Source organism: Phocoena sinus, chromosome 1 (genome assembly GCF_008692025.1).
Source record: "Phocoena sinus isolate mPhoSin1 chromosome 1, mPhoSin1.pri, whole genome shotgun sequence".
Lineage (NCBI taxonomy): Eukaryota > Metazoa > Chordata > Mammalia > Artiodactyla > Phocoenidae > Phocoena > Phocoena sinus.
Window position 1 is genome coordinate 43,408,136 of NC_045763.1, and position 18,853 is coordinate 43,426,988.

The 18,853-nt window shown below is 38.3% G+C and overlaps 1 protein-coding gene across 7 annotated transcripts in view; it reads left to right on the top strand.

The window, feature by feature from the left end:
- The window catches only part of OSBPL9 (oxysterol binding protein like 9), a 178,747-nt gene that overhangs the window by 115,662 nt on the left and 44,232 nt on the right, over nucleotides 1–18,853 (top strand). For 3 of the 7 annotated variants that reach the window (XM_032650567.1, XM_032650568.1, XM_032650569.1), the window contains exon 5: nucleotides 18,636–18,731. In XM_032650567.1, the coding sequence (XP_032506458.1) occupies nucleotides 18,636–18,731 (96 nt within the window). Of the gene's footprint in view, nucleotides 1–2,494; nucleotides 3,012–18,635; nucleotides 18,732–18,853 lie in introns of those variants that run through there. The other 4 variants (XM_032650570.1, XM_032650571.1, XM_032650572.1 and 1 more) reach the window with 4 other exon arrangements.

Below are 18,853 nucleotides of genomic sequence, written 5' to 3' on the forward strand. Positions count from 1 at the left end.
GGCTTTGATGAACAAAATCAGATAGATCCTTGCCTCTTTACCTCTTACAGTCTAGTGGTGAACATAAAACATTAAAGAAGTATGCAGACAGATAGAAAACCTTCAAGTTGCAGACTTTCAAAGATGCAAACATGCATTCCATCAACATCAGTCGTGAGTGAAATCGCAGTTTACCCTCTGTCTCCTATTGCTAATGATCCTTCAGCTCTACCATCTCCCAGCTCCTCTCCCTCCTCCGGTCAGTAACTCTTCTTGCCTGTTCACTCGATGCCAGCCCCTAGATGCCAGCTGTTGTACTGTACTACTGTACTTTTCAAGTTACTGTACTGTAAGATTAAAAATGTTTTATTTTTTGTGTTTGTTTTTTATGTATTATTTGTGTGAAAAATATTATAAACCTATTACAGTACAGTGCTATATAGCAGATTGTGTTATTTGGGTACCTAGGCCAACTTTGTTGGACTTACGAACAAATTGGACTTGCAAACACGTTCTCGGAACGGAACTCGTTCATATGTAGGGGACGTACTGGAGCTGTAATAAGTTTTATAAAGGAGCGTTGCATGGGCTATGAGAGCATAAAATAGGAAGAATTCACATAGGCAGCGAGGAAATGATGATGAGTAGAAGTAAATTAAGTGAAGGGTGGGGATTGGGATTTCCCTGGTGGTGTAGTGGTTAAGACTCTGAGCTCCCAATGCCTAGGGCCCGGGTTCGATCCCTGTTCAGGGAACATGATCCCACATGCCGCAACGAAGAGTTCGCATGCCGCAACTAAGGAACCCGCCTGCCGCAACTAAGACCTGGCACAACCAAATAAATAAATATTAAAAAGAAAAAAAGTGAAGGGTGGGGATTAGTTTCAAGGGGACAGTGTAAAAGACAAAGTAACCACAGGGGCCATGTGCCAAGGCCCTGAGGTTAGAAGGTCCAAGGCAAATTGAAGAAACATGAAAAAGGCCATTGTGTGGAGTGCAGAAAATGATGGAGTGGAAGGTGTTAAGATGGAGCGACGGGCAGGTAGGGCTAAACCTTGCACACCATTGCTGAATGCTGAATTGTATCCTAAACACAATGGAAGGCAGTTGAAGTTCTTTAATGCAGTGGGGTGGGGTGAGATGGGAGTCATGACTTTGGTTTTGGAAACCAACTACTGTGGCCATAGTGTTGAGGATGAATTGGAGAAGCTTTAAGAAGCAGGAATACTTTACTAAGGAGATTGTTGCAAGAGGCTGGGACCTATAATTGAGTGGTGGTGATGGAGAGAGGTAGAACTGAGATTGTATTCAGGAGGTAAAAATGGCAGAACGTGGTGATGGATTGAATGTGGAATGAGGAAAGTGTCAAGGACTGCCAGGTTTATGGTTCGCATATCGAGTGGATGGTAGTGGTTTTCATTTACTGATACAGGGAGGACTGGAAGAGGACCTGGCTTTTGAGGAAGGAGGTGCGGGAAGAAGAGAGTGCATTTGGTATTGGACGTTTTGAAAAAATTTGCATAAAACAAAACTTAAGGGCTCTTTAACACAGTGCAGCAAGCATCTATTGAGCCTTTTGTGCAGTGTACAATGTGCTAGTTGTAGGGGCTACCAGTAGAGCTACAAAAATTAATTAGATGCTTAGTTTAGTAGAATTACAGGTATATAAATACCCATAAGGAAAAAATAGTAAAAGCAGAAGGTAATTGTCCTCCAGGTCAGAAAGTCAGTCATTTATTTACGTCTGGGATTTCCTGCATTTTGGATGGTTCTCTGCTGAGGTCCTCGAAGTCCGAACTTTCCATCTAATTTGAAGTTATGCCATTTGGATTCCTGAAGCAACTTCACAAGCCACCTACATTCCTTATGGAGCTGTGTCACAACAGCAAGCCCAGTGTTTCCCTGGATTAATAAAATAAAACAGGCACCCCTGCTTTTGTTTATTGATATAGTATCTCCTCCTCCCCCGCCTTATGACACAAACAACTTTTCGGAAGTAAGCAAAAGCACTTATCCAGATGAAACTTGGCTGCACAGCTGCCAAAACATTGGATGTCGAGCTAGCAGCGGGTGGGTGTAGGTGTAGCACGTTTACGTCTGTGACCGGGTCCTTCCCCAGTCGCCACCCTATGGGAGTCTCCGGGGCCGAAGCCTCGAAGCCTAGCTGAGCTCCCTCGAGCCACGAGCTTCTTTTCCTGCGGGCTGCATTGGCGTGCCGGGGCGGCCGCGTGTCCCCAGGCACAGCTCCGGGAGTGGGAGCAGGCCCGGGCCCCGGGATCAGCCCTGGGCTCAGCGAGGAGGCGGCAGGGTAGCCGGGCTCTCCGGATGCTCGCCCGCCGCGGCCGGCCCCTCCCGCCTCTCCACCCCAAAATTGGCCTAACCGCCAATCGTCGGCCACTCACCTCCTTTTCCGCAGGTGACCCATGGCCAATCGCCAGGGGTCTCTTTGCCAAAAGGCTACAGGGCCAGCCAATCGGGGCGGCCCCTGGGCCTGGGGCAGGAGTAGGTGGGGGGAGAGAAGGGCTGTCCCGGGGGACCGGCTGAAGCTGACCGGACCGACTGCGCATCAGCCCGGTGATCCGGCGGAGGGAGGAGAAGAGGGGGTGCCCGGAAGCAGCCCTCGGCTCCCTCCCCTGGAGGCACACAGGGCGGGGGCCTTGGCGAATGGCTTTCTTGACGGCTGCTTGCGGAGTGAGTAGACCCGGAGGGTCTGGGAGAGGGGCCGGCTCCCACCCCTGAGTCCCCAGGGACCCTGCTGCCTGCCCGGGCCGTGGGCGCGAATGTCGTTCTCTCCCTGCCTCCTTCCCGCCGCGCCCTGGGGTGAGTAGGACGACGTGGCCGCCCGAGCCCTCTCTTCTCTGGGACTCTCCTCACTTCCTCCGCCGGGATGGTTGGAGGCAGAGGCTAGGGGCCTAATTCTGTACCACTGAGAGGTTCGCCACCAAACCAGCCTGGAGAGAATCGCTTCCCCTTTTTCGATTCATTTTCGTGGAATTCTGTTTTCCTTTCGAAAGCTGTCTCAAGATACTAAACGTAAGAGTTAAACTTTCTCTTAATGTGAAAGCCTAATTTTGACCAGTTGCCCATTAATAGAATTTCTAGTTGCGGGCCAGACATTTTCTGTTGTTTCAGTTTTGGCTCTGTGTTCTTGTCTGGCCCAGTATTTTTGTGTGTACTAATTATGGGTGCTATTATTTGTTAGTGTGAGTGTGGAGAGGGGGGAGGCAGGTGGTTTTATGCTTTTTGGGTAGCTTGTGCAAAAATCGTGAAAACTTTGGAATAGTTTAAGGGGGTTTCTCGTAAAAACTGCAGGGAAGGGTTTAAGTTCTCAGTAAGCTTGGTTATGGAAAGTTGAATATAAGCAATAGACCAGGAAGTATGTTTGAATCATGCATTTTTCGCTGCATTCCTACTACACTTCACAAGTATTTTTGTTATGAAAGAGCGAGAGATGTATTGATCAAGAAAACTAATTTTTGCTAATTTGAAGTTAACATTTGGCTTTGCTTGTTGATTAAACCGTTTACTTTTATCTGTGTTCAGGAAATCAAAAAGAAATCAAGTAATTATTTCTCCTAGTTTTGAGTGGAGAAGGTGGGAGAGATCTTAAAATAGTAGTTGCAGTTTTAAGAGTTTTTGTAGAGAACTTTAAGTTGGAAATTCTCATCCACTGTGAGTCATCTCTCAGAACATTGCCTTTGTTGAACTGAGTTTGTGATAAAGCTCTTTAATGAATAGTGTTAACATCTCTCATTTACTTAAAATTTAAAAAGTTTTTTTTCACTTTTTGTGTACGCCAGCAACTTAAATTAAATACCTATTACCTTTCCTAGCCCAGGGAAAATAAAAACCACTAAAAATCAGACTTTTAGTCTGGAGAACTTAAATGAGAAATTAGAAAGATAGCAGAGGAGCTGGATCTGTTTTCACAGTGTCCTGAGTTTGGTTTTGACAGAGATGACATTTTACTTGAAGTGCCCTTCAGTAAATATTAGGCTGCAGTGACTGTTGGTCACATCCATTTTGATGTTTCCAAAGTCCTAGCTGGTTTTTTTTTTTCCCTTTAGTGTGGAAAGATTGGATTCAGTAATAATCTAACCACTGAACCATCCCCAGTTGATAAGTTTGGTTCAGCCAGTAAAGAGCATTGTGATACAACCATATTCTGCTGATTGGAGAATCAGGCATTTGCATAGTTTGCAGTCTATTGCTTGAGAAAAAGGATATCAGGCTTTTATTCTAAAAAGGAAATTCTAAGATGTCCCTTAGGATATATTGAGTTCTATCAGTATCTAAACTTTATAGTGTTGAGTAAGAACTGATGTTTATGGGGATTCTATAGAAAAAGACAGTTTTTATGTGTACTACTGTAATGTACTTGGCCTAAAATTATATTTAGGAAGATTTTCCAGTAAAGGTTTAAACAAATATTATGTTTGAAAGAATAGTGCTTAGGCTGAAAATGTGTTTAAGCCACGTACCTCTCCCGAAGTATTTTAATTAATTGTAGTTCCACCACACACAAGCAATTAGTCATTTAAAGCCATTTTCCATCTCCCTTATTTTCCATGTCCGGTCACCAGGTCCTGTTAAATTTGCCTTAGTAATGTCTCTTGGATTTGGCTTCTTTTTTACACCTGATAATGCTTTAATTCAGGCCCTCATCATCTCACCTAGACTTTTGCAAAACCTAACTAGTCTCCTTGTCTCTAGACTCCTTCTACCTGTACTCTTTATCCACAGTCAGATCCCACTGAGTTACTGCTGTGCTTAAAATCTGTTTTGGCTCCCCCTTGCCAAAGCGCAGATGCTGGGAATGTTCTTTAAGGCCCTTCACAACCTGGTCCTAATTTATTGCTCTTGAGTGTGGACTCAGCTGCAGGCGGCCTACCCGAGGCATCTACTCTAGCACTGTGAGCTGTTAACCATTTGGAACATGGCATAGCCTCTCATAGCTCTTGGTCCAGTCACAGCCTTTCCCTCTTGATTAGAATTATAATTGCTTAGCATTCAATCAAGTGATAAATCTCCACTTCTTCCTTTGACATACAGTTTGCATGTTACTTTTTCTTTGATGTCTTTCTTCCTTCAGGCAGAGAAAGTTAGAATTACTATTGTCCTTCATGTGCTACTACAGCACTTTGTTCATACTTCTGTACTATAAATTTTTGTGCACATATCTGATTCTTGGATTAGACTCTAACCTCCTTTATTCCTAGGGCCTTTGCCCTTAGTCCAGTGCTTGGTACATTGTGGGTGCTTAGGGGATCCTCATTAAATGATCAGAATATGTGGCTTAATCATGTCCCAAGTGTACAACCTTTGGCTCAGTGTACTGGAGCTGGGTTTATCCCTGTGAGTTAGAAATGTTTGCTAAGTCACCAAGCTCCCTGGTTGCTGTCACACCTGAGAGACAGGACTGGAGAAAATGTTTAGAAATAATGTTACAAATGGTGAGCAGATTTCCAGGCAAACTCCTCCTCCCCCAACCTACATGACCTCTGATATAGTTGAAAGAATACTAGCAGCAGTACCAGCACAAATTGGTTCTGTAGTAGTTAGTGTCATAGGAAGAAGCATGTTGCTGACTAGAGAAGTCAGGGAGACTGCTTAGAAGGGGTGAAATCTGATCTCATTCCAGAAGATTAGGTAATGATTAATTATAATTGCTATTATCTGTATTGTTCTTAAAGATGTCCTTTGAAGGCATTGATAGTCCCTGGCACATAACAGATGTTCAATGAATATTTGTGTTACGAAAGAAAGGTAATGGTTGCTCTGTGTGTGTTGTGGGACAGGGGAGATACTTGTAGCCCTTTCCACACTGGAGTTCATTTATTTCTGGAAACACCTTTAAGAACTTTGCTTCTTTGCTATATTGACTTGAGCAGCTAATTTTGTTTTTTCTGAACTGTGCCACTTCAACCAAGTTATTCTGCTTACTCGGTTGTTTCTTTGCATTCTCTGCATTCCAGAGCATGTTTTTAAATCTGGTTGCATTAGTCTTCCTCATTCAGTTTCAAGGTTACACTAAATTTTTGCTTGTGTTTTAACATTTGTTGTCCTACGGTGGAGGACCTGGCTGCAGTTACAACCTGTAAGCTCTTATTGTCTTTATTTAAATGAAATTAATTTTTTTAGAAAGTAAGTGGACCCCAGGTTTTTCCAGTATGATGAGGTATTTACTCACCTGGTGAATATGGTCATTTACCTGGATATACTGGCTTCACAGAATCTTAGAACTGGAAGGGATCTTAAAGTTTTAATTTGGCTTCTACCTATTTTTATAATGGAGAAAACAGTTTCAGAGAAGACAAGTGACTTGGCCAAGGTCACACAGTTAGAGATTAGAATAGGACTACAGCCTATGATTCTTGCTCTCTTATTAGCTCTAGAGAGAACTGGAGTGCTACTCTGATGCTGCTATTCATTCACTGCTCACCTCACTCTCCAAGTCCCAGTAATTTTTCCAGTTCAGGCACTAATTTTGGTTTCCTTTCAGATTCAGTGCCCAGATCTGAAAAATAGCATCTTACATACTTCTCCAAGAGAATATCATTCCTTATTTGGATTCCTTGTGCTTTCCAGTCTCTCTTTGTGCTTATATACTGGTTCCTGAGTCTGGGAAGATGGCTTTTCTGGTTATTCTCCATTTTCTTGCAGATTCATTCTATGCCCCTCTCTACTCCCTGCTTCAGGAGGCTGACCTTTACAGCCTGTGTCATCTGGAGTTCTTTATCCTCTGGCTTTTCGTAGGGTTTAGCCAATGGGAGGATGGAAGATAGAAGGAAGAAAAGAGAGAAGCTTTGGGGTATTTATTCCTCTTGCTCTTTCTCTGCTTCCACGCATTTGTAGCAGTGGCTACAACTAGAGTGTCCTGTGAGCCTACTTGGATTTACATTGTTTCACTCCTTGTTCCTTCAGGCTTGGGAGTGGTGAAGGCTTCTTGCTGTTCCTAATTCTTGGGTACCTCAGCATCCCTTGTTAGTTTCCTTAACCCTGCCCTCATTTCTCTAGTCACTTGGTTAAAGAGTTCAAAAATCCCATCTGATTATGATGTTTCCCGCCCCTGCCCACTACTGTTAATAATTTCCCCCTCCCCATTACTGTCAGAATCCTACACTCTAAAATGCTACCTCTGTGAAGCTTTTTTCATCCCCTTAACTTTCTCCTTTGAATCTCTTAGTATCTTTCTCATAACACTTAATCTACCATGCTTGAATCAGTTATTTGTAGACAGATTTTTATCTCCTGCTACACGTTTGAAACTCTTAGGGTGCGATCTGTATCTGCTTCATCTTGGCATGTCCAAAGCATCCAGCACAATGTTGTCATAGTCGTAAAAAACACCCAGTGAATAAACCATTACTGTAACCCTGAATTCTAAGCCCAGAGTAGTATGTATAAAACTGTGCTCATGAGACTTGGTGGGAGAGAATGAGTTTCTAGAAGTTTGTTTCAGTTGTTCAGCTGGTCTTGCTTCTTGTACTGCCTGGGTGGTACAATGTCTTTCCTCCTGTTCAATTTCTCTTTTCTTAAAAACTTTCAATTAGCCTTAAAAATTTTCAGCATCCATACTTGTAATATAATAAATCATTAAGAATAATTAAACGTTATTTGTGATTTTTTTCCTGAGCACTCTGGTTTATAATCTGCAAGAACTTATTTGATTGTTTTTTTATGTTTAAATCCTAACAGTTAGGTACATTTCAGAATTTCTTCATTCATTTACAAAAATTTTATTGAGCATTTGCTAGAAACCAAACACTAGCCTGGAGGATACAGTAGAGAACAAAAAGAGTCCTGTCCTGTCGGGCATATATTCTAACCATATTTTAGAACATTTTGATAGATTTCTGACAACAATTAGGGTAATCAGGGTAATTTTGTACTGCACTTTTAACAGCCTTAGCAAAAACAACCTGTTTCCTTCTGTTTGATGTTCACTGACAGCTAAAATTAGATATACAAAAACTGCTTCAGCATATATGATTTTTAAGGGATAAATGCCAAACCAGTTACAGAATCTGTTCTTTCCAATTCAGGGTTGTTGTTTTTGTTCTATTTTGTTTGGTTGTTTTGTGTGAGAAATAAGCCATTTAGTACTGATTGTCTGTTGGCCTGACTAGCTTATCATTTAACCTCCCTTGGGTGTTTCATTTTCAGTTTGTTATATTTTCCTACGTAGAGAGATCCAGTTTTGTTAGAGGAATATATTAGGTTTTGTTTGTGATAACATTTCATAATCAAATTTTCAAGTATTATGAATGAGTATGAGAATTCTGCAGTTATTTCAAAACTTGAACTATTAAAACATTAAGCTTAAGAATTCATGTGTTTAATGTGATTTTTTCCCTCATTATATGTAGAGCAGATTTGCATAAAACTTTCTAAAACTTCCGTTTTTGGTGGACTCTTGAAAACAGTGAGAGTTTTTGCTTTTCAAAATGCTGTGAAGCTTTGACCCACCTCCTAGAGAAATGGAAATAAGAACAAAAATTAACAAATGGGACCTAATGAAACTTAAAAGCTTTTGCACAGCAAAGGAAACCATAAACAAGACGAGAAGACAACCCTCAGAATGGGAGAAAATATTTGCAAATGAAGCAACTAACAGAGGATTAATCTCCAAAATATACAGGCAGCTCATGCAGCTCAATATCAAAAAAATAAACAACCCAATCCAAAAATGGGCTGAAGACCTAAATAGACATTTCTCCAAAGAAGATATACAGATTGCCAACAAACACATGAAAGGATGCTCAACATCACTAATCATTAGAGAAATGTGAATCAAAACCACAACGAGGTGTCACCTCACCTCACACTGGTCAGAATGGCCATCATCAAACAATCTACAAACAATAAGTGCTGGAGAAGATGTGGAGAAAAGGGAACCCTCTTGCACTGTTGGTGGGAATGTAAATTGATCTAGCCACTATGGAGAACAGTATGGAGGTTCCTTTAAAAACTAAAAATAGAACTACCATATGACCCAGCAATCCCACTACTAGGCATATACCCTGAGAAAACCATAATTCAAGAAGAGTCATGTAGCATGATGTTCACTGCAGCACTATTTACAATAGCCAGGACATGGAAGCAACCTAAGTGTCCATCAACAGATGAATGGATAAAAAAGATGTGGCACATGTATACAATGGAATATTACTCAGCCATAAAAAGAAACAAAATTGAGTTATTTGTAGTGAGGTGGATGGACCTAGAGTCTGTCATACAGAGTGAAGTAAGTCAGAAAGAGAAAAACAAATACCGTATGCTAACACATATATATGGAATCTTAAAAAAAAAAAGTCCTGGTGAACCTAGTGGCAGGACAGGAATAAAGATGCAGACATAGAGAATGGACTTGAGGACACGGGGAGGGGGAAGGGTAAGCTGGGACAAAGTGAGAGAGTAGCATTGACATACATACACTACCAAATGTAAAATAGATAGCTAGTGGGAAGAAGTCGCATAGCACAGGGAGATCAGCTCAGTGCTTTGTGACCACCTAGAGGGGTGGGATAGGGAGGGTGGGAGGGAGACACAAGAGGGAGGAGATATGGGGATATATGTATACGTATAGCTGATTCACTTTGTTATACAGCAGAAACTAACACACCATTGTAAAGCAATTATACTCCAGTAAAGATGTTTAAAAAAAAAAATGCTGTGAAGCTGAATGACAGGCAGTAATCTGAGGTTGGGAAGGGGAAGAATGTGTATTTTTTGCATCCCCTCTAGTAAGCAGCTCAGAGCTTCTTTAAGATCCTGGAATGACTTAACCCAAGACTTTTAATTTTAAAAAAGATACTGTCAGTAGCCTGACCCACCAGTATGTGAAAAAGAAAAGCTTTGGCTGATTGCTGAAACCACATGGTCAAGCAGCGCTTTGTTGGGGGGGTCATGTTGTAGGTGTTTTTGTTTTTTATGAGTGTGCCTTTTTGAATGTTGACTCATGACCATGGAATTGGCAGGAAGGATGTGGGAAGAAAATTAGGTATTCTGCTTTGTTTTACTGGCCATTTTTCTTCTCAGCATTTATTCCAGTATAGCGGTGATTGCTAATTTTCAAGTGCATGGGTTTTTTTGTTTTTGCTAGTTTGTACTTTATCTGTAAATAATGTTATAAGCTTTTTATGCTGTATTTTATTTTGCTTGGAAAGGTGTATCTGAGCAGCTTCAGCATTGCCAAATTTGCTCTCTCAAGTCATTTTAGGGTTTGGTAGATAATTTTTTTTTTTTTTTTTTTTTGCGGAACGCGGACCTCTCACTGTTGTGGCCTCTCCTGTTGCGGAGCACAGGCTCCAGACGCGCAGGCTCAGCAGCCATGGCTCACGGGCCCAGGCGCTCCGCGGCATGTGGGATCTTCCCGGACCGGGGCATGAACCCGTGTCCCCTGCATCGGCAGGCGGACTCCCAACCACTGCGCCACCAGGGAAGCCCTGGTAGATAATTTTAAAATAATAATGCTGATGATTTTGCAAGCTAAAACAGTTATAAAATTTTTGAATCATATTTATAACCTGCACAGTTTCTGAATACTTTTTACATAAAGTTTTTGAATTTAAGTAAATAGATACTTTAAAAAATCAGACATCATGGATGTATAAAGTAAAAATTAAGAGTCCCTGTCTTAAATGCCCCTCTTTCTCAATTACACTCCCTAGGAATAACATCTGCATCTCATGTGTTTTGTTTCATGTGTTTTATTTCAGGTGTGTATGTGTGCCGTGCATGTGTGTGAATAAAATAACTTTTCAAAATGTAACTTCTTTATTGTTCATGTCTCTATTTATCTAGAATAAGGTATGCCCTCAACCACTATTAATTGACGTGAATTCTGGTGTTTATTTTACTTTTGTAATTTGCTTTCTATATTCAGAGGCTGTAAACTATTTCAGTTTAGATTTTTTTTTAAGTAATTTGCTGCATTCTGAAATCTCGAGGCAATCCTGTATGCCTTCCAGACTTTTATATCTCTAAAATGCTAGTTACAACCTTTATAGAGAGAGAGAACATATAATTTATTGTCCAAACTGGGGCACTTTGAGAGTGAAGGAGGCTGCTAATAATTTTGTTGATACAACAGACATAACTAGGGATATCCCAGACAAACTAGGTAATGGTCACGCAGTTTACAAACTTCAGGTTTTTGTTTGTTTTATTTACTTTTGGCAATAACTTTCGTATGACTTCAGTATTTTTTGTATTTATTTATTATGTATTTATTTTTGGCTGCGTTGGGTCTTCGTTGCTGCGCATGGGTCTTTCTCTAGTTGTGGCGAGCGGGGGCTACTTTGTTACAGCGCGTGGGCTTCTCATTGTGGTGGCCTCTCGTTGCGGAGCACGGGCTCTAGGCGAGCTGGCTTCAGTAGTTGTGGCACGTGGGCTCAGTAGTGTGGCTCACGGGCTGTAGAGTGCCGGCTCTGTAGTTGTGATGCATGGGCTTAGTTGCTCCGTGGCATGTGGTATCCTCCCAGACCAGGGCTCAAAGCCATGTCCCCTGCCTTGGCAGGTGGATTCTTAACCACTGCACCACCAGGGAAGCTCCATATGACTTTACTGAATAAATTGGGAGAGTCATTTGGAAAGACAAGCTGTCAGTGATTTAAATAGAGGAAAACGGTACAAAATCCCAAACCTTGCCTGTGCAGTTGTTTGAGTAGCCAAATCACTTTATGGAATCAATATTAGTGTTTTGTTCTGTAAGTCAAAAGGTTACCTAACACTGCCAGTATTAGATGAAGAGATCATGAAGAGTAAGCAGTTGTGCTAAGAGTTATAATAAAGCTAAGGAATTTTGGCACCCATGTCTGTACCTGATTCCTGTTTGACAAGGCAGCTGTTTTCTGTCCCAAGTATATGAGCAATTCAGATTTGTGTTGTTTTTTGTTTTAAGAGAAGCTATTTTCTTTGTAAATTTAAAGATAAAAACAATTTTATTTTTCAAAGAACTAACAGATTTTCAAAAATCAGATTATTTTATGGAAAAGGGGGGCTTTCTTTATATTGTTTGACTCTTTGGTACCAAGGTAATAATTGAGTACAGTTTACCTTTTGTGGTTCAGGCATAATACCTGATACTTTTCTGAACATCTTATAGGGAATTTTGTTTTTGATCTGTTTTGCAAGACTGTATTTTATCACTTGTTTGTTCTTCATACCTTTTCTATTACTATTTATTTTCTTGAGTTCATCAGCTTACTGTTTGTATTCCTTTTTTAAAGGAATGTTAAATACAGTTTAACCTACGCTTGTATCCTTTTCTTCATTATACTTCTCTATTAAAATTGCGTATGTTTTGTGTATTACCTAGTTGTTAATTCATTTTGTTTTTAATCCATCAAATATTCATTGAGGACCTTTTCTGTCTGTTAGGCACTAGTTTAGGGCCTTGGATACAGTGGTGAATCCTGGTTATTTTCAATTCCACATTGTGGAGAGGAAATAGAACACCCACTACTGTGTTACTTTATGCATATTCTTTCATTTCATCTGTCCAACAACTTTGAGTGGTTTATTATTGTGTTCATCCCTGGATAAGGAAAAGGATGTAGAGAAGGTAACTTGGCCAGATTATGTAGGTAATTGGTTAGGGACTTGCAGATTCAGGATTTAAAACTAGATCAGTCTGACCTTAAAGCTGGTGTTCATTTTTGGTATACCGGGCTCCTTCAGGCATTTTTTAGATTAAATTTTAGTCTCTTATGCCATGAATTCTTTTCAAATATCATTGTGATTTAATAGAGAAGTGTAATGGATTTGAAATCAAAGGGCTGGGTTGAAATCTCCATTTTAAAAAAACCCAGCTGGATGATTTGGGAAAGCACTTATGAAATAGGGTTAATATCTATCTACCTTACTATGTATGTTATAATAATGAAATAAGAAATAATATAAAGTATCTAGCAGAGGACCTAATATTCTGGGAAAAAAATTACTGTACTGTGCATCCATGGTGAATCCATGGTGTTAGAACTGTTCATTTAGAACTATGGAAAAAGGCCTTATCTTTTTTGACATTCTTGGGGTACCTAAGCAGTTGTTGATAAGATAGCTATAGCTACCATTTTGATAATAGAGACCCTATTTTGGAGCCTTAGATTATCAGGACATTGACTTAGATGGAAAATACCTTCCTGAAGTTACATCGGAGTAAAGAGTTTAGTAATAAGCTCAATTTTATGGACGTTTTTGAATTGATAATCTTTACTCCAAATGAATTGGTAGTTGAGTGTTCTTTAGCGTTAAAAATAGGGGAAATTCTTACTCTCAGAACTTTTCTATATCTCTAAATTCTGTTTTCCTTTAGCTGAAGTGAGTAAACCTCGGAGACAGCAGATTATAAATGTTTCCAAATTTTCAGTAATCCAAGGAAATCACATGTTAGTATACCACACATAAAATCATGGTCTTACTAATATTTTTGGTTTCTTTAATATACTTTTTTCATCATTAAAGCAACTTTTGAGTCATTTGGTAAGGAGACAAAATGGTGTTATTTCTCAAAAAACTTAATTTGCTAATAAATTTCTAAGGAACAGAAAAGCCATTAAGTTTGGCATAATGTTTATTTATCTGTTTATTTTTCAACTTGCCACTTGCTGCTCATGTACCTACTTTTCCTCTGTATAGCTACAGATGTTTCTCTTATAGTTCCTTTAATTAATTATTGATGTCAGACGCACAGCATAGTAACTTTCTATTCTCTCTTTTCCTTACCTTTATGGAAGATCAGTACCACACTTGCTTTTTTCCAGTCTTCTGGTATCTCTCCAGTTCTTGAATTTTCAAAAATAATTGTAAGTGATTCAATTGTAAGTATGCCCTATACTTCTTTCATTGGATGAAAGCGTATCTGTGATGCATGTCATCTCAAATTGCTAATTGTGAACATAAACTTTCCAAATACTCTTATATTTAATCAAAACAACATTTCTGCAGAGTTTTTATGATTTTATTTATAGGGTGTGTATTTTTCTAATTTTTAAAAATCATCTACTTTTGTCTGGATTTATGCCATTTATTTTTCATTAGGAGTCTTGTTTTCTTTGGTGTTTTTCCTTTGTTAAATTTTTAAGCTGTTATTCCCTTTTACAGTTCTACTACTGATAACTTATTTTGTTTTCTTGTTATTCTGAACTTTTCTATGAGACTTATGTGGAATAATTTCTGTATTTCTCTCTTCACAACGTATTTTTATTATATACTATTTTGTCCTGTATAGGAGGAAGCACTGAGTGTAGGGTACTTAGTCCTTTAAGTTTTTGCTGTGAAATAAGATTTTATATGAAAATGATTACTCATTTGTGAATTTCTTTTTACAGTGTTATTCAGCCATAGCCCTTCCTGTTCTGCGTTTTTCTTCTCAGTTCCTTAAATTACTCATAACTTTCTTATTTCCTGATTCTGACCTCAAGACCTTAAACCACCTTTTCCCACCTTACCTCCACTATTCATTACTCTTCCTCTGTCAGCAGGAATTACTTTAAAAGCTTTTACTCCTTGCCTCAAAAATTGCCTCTTGTACTGTTTCACTGAGAGTGTCTCTCCAAAGTAGCTACATATGAAGTATAATTCATACGTACTTCAGAAAGTATTAAAGACATCCCTTTTAATACTCTTCTTTTTAATGGCAGTAAAGTATTCAGTTGTGTGTATGTATAAAGTATAAATAGTGTTTAATGTCCCAATTAAAGTATTCATAGAAATTCATTTAATTTTGCTGACATTTGTTAGCTTTGAAGTACCTTCTGAGAAAAGTGATGCTGTTCAACATAAGTATTAGAAAGATAGTAGGAAGTACTTACATACAGTTTTGAGGCAATTTAATATTCTTCTATCATTCTAGATATTTTTGAAATTCCCCTTAAATTGGGCCAAATGTCTGTCTCTATATATACATATACATATATATATTTAATCTGGATACATAGGTCTTGATTGATACAGAATTGTGTGTTACTCTTGACTTCATATACATACTTTAGCTTTCTTCAATTAGCAAATTACTCTTGCAAACTGAGACTGTTTTGTTTTTTAGCATACTCACCACTTAAGTGGGGGTTTTTTCTTTACATAGATTTCTAATTTTATGGTTTAATTTCTATTGAGTTTCTTCTAGTTTAACTTTTTTTACATCACAGACCATTTTATCTCTATTTCTCTATAATAGTCATGTTTAATTTAAACTTTAAATGAATTCATACAGAAATCATCAAGTTAGAACTATGGATCATCAATATAGTAAACTAGGGAGCAGCAACCTCTTTGGTCCCGATTGCCAAAAATGCAACATAACCACTTCAGTTGCTACTGCAGGACAAAAGAGAAGGAAAGAAAGGGAGTGAGGGAGTAGAAAAATAGAAGGAGAAAGAGAACAGAAAGGCAGGGGAAATATAGGGAGACGTGGTCATGGAGAAGAGTGGTATCATGGCATCAGCAGTTGCAAGAAGCTACAATCAGTGCAACACACATTCACTCAACAATGAGCTAGCCTGGAGTCGAGGTGCAGGGGTATAGTGCTGAATGAATGGCAGTTCCTGCCCTCGTGGAGTTTATAATCCTTCAGAGAAGTCAATCAATTAAATATTTAATTATGATAAAATGTGATAAGTGTTAGATAAAAAGGCAAGTACAGAGTAGTAGAATGTACATCTGCTTGACTCCCAGCTAGCTTGTTCTCAAGAGCTAAGTGTCACCCTAAGAAGTATGAAGTCACACTGTTTTAAAGGGTCTACCTGTTCTGAGTTCTTTTCAAAGGAAGACAAACCACTCAACATGGTAGAGGACTGTATTCTATTTTTATGACCTGTTTTGAAACAAAATTCCATTAAAAAGGATATGAATATGTATAGTGCCTTATATCTTAAATGTTTAATGGAAAGAGGAATAGTTATGACTTTAAAGGGATTTTGTGAAATAGTTTATGTTAGGAGGTACTGAGTTCCTTTTCTCTTGAGATACTCAGGTAAAGACTAGATGACTTTCAAGGACATTATAAAAGTAATTTATATGAGTGGGAGGCTCGACTAGGTGGCCTTGATTCTGTGTACTGAGTCACAATATGTAGTGAAAACTTATATTTTCTTCTAGTGTATTATTCTTACAAGACTTGAGAAAACAGTTTAATTACTGTCAGTTGCTTGTCCACGGTAATAATAAATGCATACATGTTATTGTATTGATTTAAGATGGGGAAACTATATATGTAGATTTTATTTTAAAGTATACCAAAGACTTATGGGTTACTGTGCGAGGGAGCTTTAGGCCCGTTCTGGGACTTTAAGCTAATAACTGTTGTTACAAACCTCCCATTATACGTTACATAAAGAAAAATGGATTGTTGAGTAGATCTTTGACTTGAATGTTACAATGTGTGGTGTTTTAAGGGTAAAGGACCATTGTAGAAGATGATATCTAGGGGGAGGAAGGTCTGACAAAAGAGCCAAGGTGAGGTTCACATGATTATAGAAACATCAAAGAGTTGTTGTAGACTTAATTTCAGATCTCAGTAATATAAATCTAATTTTTTCCATTTATTTATTGGGGGATTTTTAATCGGATATAGTGACTTGTTCAGAAGGATATATTAATTAGATTTCTATAGTGGTAGTTCTAAATGGATTCAGAAGAGGGAAAATTCTTGAAGATCACTTTTTCTCGTTTAGATCCTTCACCTTTATACTCATTTATGAATATGCCATTGACCTTTTTAGTATTTAGCAAGAACAATGTATTTAGCTGATTTTAACTGGGTTTTATAGTTAAATTATTGATAGTTATGTTATATTGCCCTGTGAAACAAAACAAAACAAAAAGCCAAGCAGTCCTTCCAATTTTCCTGTGGTACAGTAACATTGAAAAGAAATCACTCCCTACTTTCTTAGTACAGTACTGTGGTATCTCTGGGATGTGATGGATTTATCCTTTCTTTTCCACATCTTTTATTATCATACTCTACATAGTAAATGTTTCTAAAAGGATGTCTTTGGGGTTATCTTTAAGAATGAAGATGTTTAACTACAATTTTATAAATATATCTGGATTTTACTTATATTGCTTATTATGATTTTTCTTTCTTAAACTTTGTTTTTACATGACATCTCTCATTGGAAAGGGGTTTTTCAATACTCATTTCAAGCAGTTTCTCAACATGTATGTAAAAATAAAAAGCAGTTTTTTTTGCCTTTGAATTTGAAAAACAAAATGCATTACAAGATTAGTTGTGGACTTAGGTTTTTAATGCTTTGATTAAGAATTTGAATTTTAGTTTGGGAAGAATAGCAATAGTATTAGTAGTAATTGACAGTGTTAGTAATTATAGTCTTTAGTAGAGGTCGTAGCTGCCACACTAATAATAGTAGGAGGAGGATGCCTGTATTTGGCAGGTAAGAAAATCGTTTAGAGAGACGCAATATATTGGTAGTGGCTGAGCTGCAATTAGAAACTAGGTTTGCCAACCCATTGTTTTTTCCATAATACTATACTGTCTCAATCTGATGTTTGAGATCATGGCTGTGAAAGTGCTTTAATAATGATAAAGTGTTAGGCAAAGATGAGGTGTTGGTTTAATATAAAATGAACTCTGGCCTCAGTTGACTAAAATGGGGAATGTGAAATGATCAGCACGTTTTGGCAAAAGGCAGGAGAGATAAAACAATTGAAAGTCAAGTATGGTATGTTGAAGCACTATATTTCACCCATTTAGTACAGAGTTTTGTGGTTGGGTTGTGATTGTGACATTAGTGGTTCCCGACCCTTATTTCCCTGTTTAACTCCATGACTTCTGGACATGCAGATATGGCAAGATGATAGCCTTGTTCAATCTCAGACTATTTTGTCTTTTATACTCAAGACTGATGTATTTTTCAGTTAAAGATGATTAAGAACTCAAAACTTTCTTTGGAATAAAGTTAAAACATAGGAATCCCGTGCTCTTGGAACTTAAAATTTTTAGCGTACAAAAAGTAGGACATGCAAATGCTGGACTGTTAAACTGAGAAATAAGTGGGCCCTCTAAATAAATAAACATTTATACCATGTCCAGAGTGTAGTGTTCATGCCAAGGGTGAAAATGAGTAGGGAACTTAGACAGAAGTGTTGTCACTTTCACTTAGGGAGGACCCTCTTAGAGGAGGTGAGAATTTTGAGTTTTCATCTTTTTTAAAAAAAAATAAGGGAGGAGGAGGAAAACATCAGAGCTAATGGGGTAGTTTAGGGAACAGGAGAACTAAATAGTGGGAATATGAAGTTGAGATTAAGGGACTGGAGGATTGAACTGAACAAAAAGTAGGAGGGAAATAGGAGGTAATCTAGGTTGTTTTGTATATGTACCTTTAGCTAAATTACTGTTGCTTTGGAGCCCATTATGGGGCTTTTGGGAGAGAAGAAAATGATTCTGAAAAAGCAGGATAAATTCTAATTTGAACAGCAGCATATGTAATTGATGAACAGGGAACAGTGCTAGAAGTTCATGAAGGAGATTGATGTACCACTATTCTTAGAGAATTTAGATAATTTAAATAGACCTATTATTTATGTAAAAGTACTATTTTTAATTTAGAAAAGTGAGGTGTCATGTATGACGGGTGAAGTATCTTTTGTACTATTAGACATTGCTGGGATTTATTGCAGTTTTTTTCCCTCTAGGGTTTGGATTCAGGATTTGTTCCTAGTGTCCAAGACTTTGATAAGAAACTTACAGAGGCTGATGCTTACCTACAAATCTTGATAGAACAGTTAAAGGTATGGCATTTGATTATATATTGAATTTATATAAAGTAGTAAATGTTACTGAGCTTGATTTTGAGTAAAAATAGTTACTTGATGTTACTTTACAACCCTTACTGGTTTTTCAGTAGTTTTTA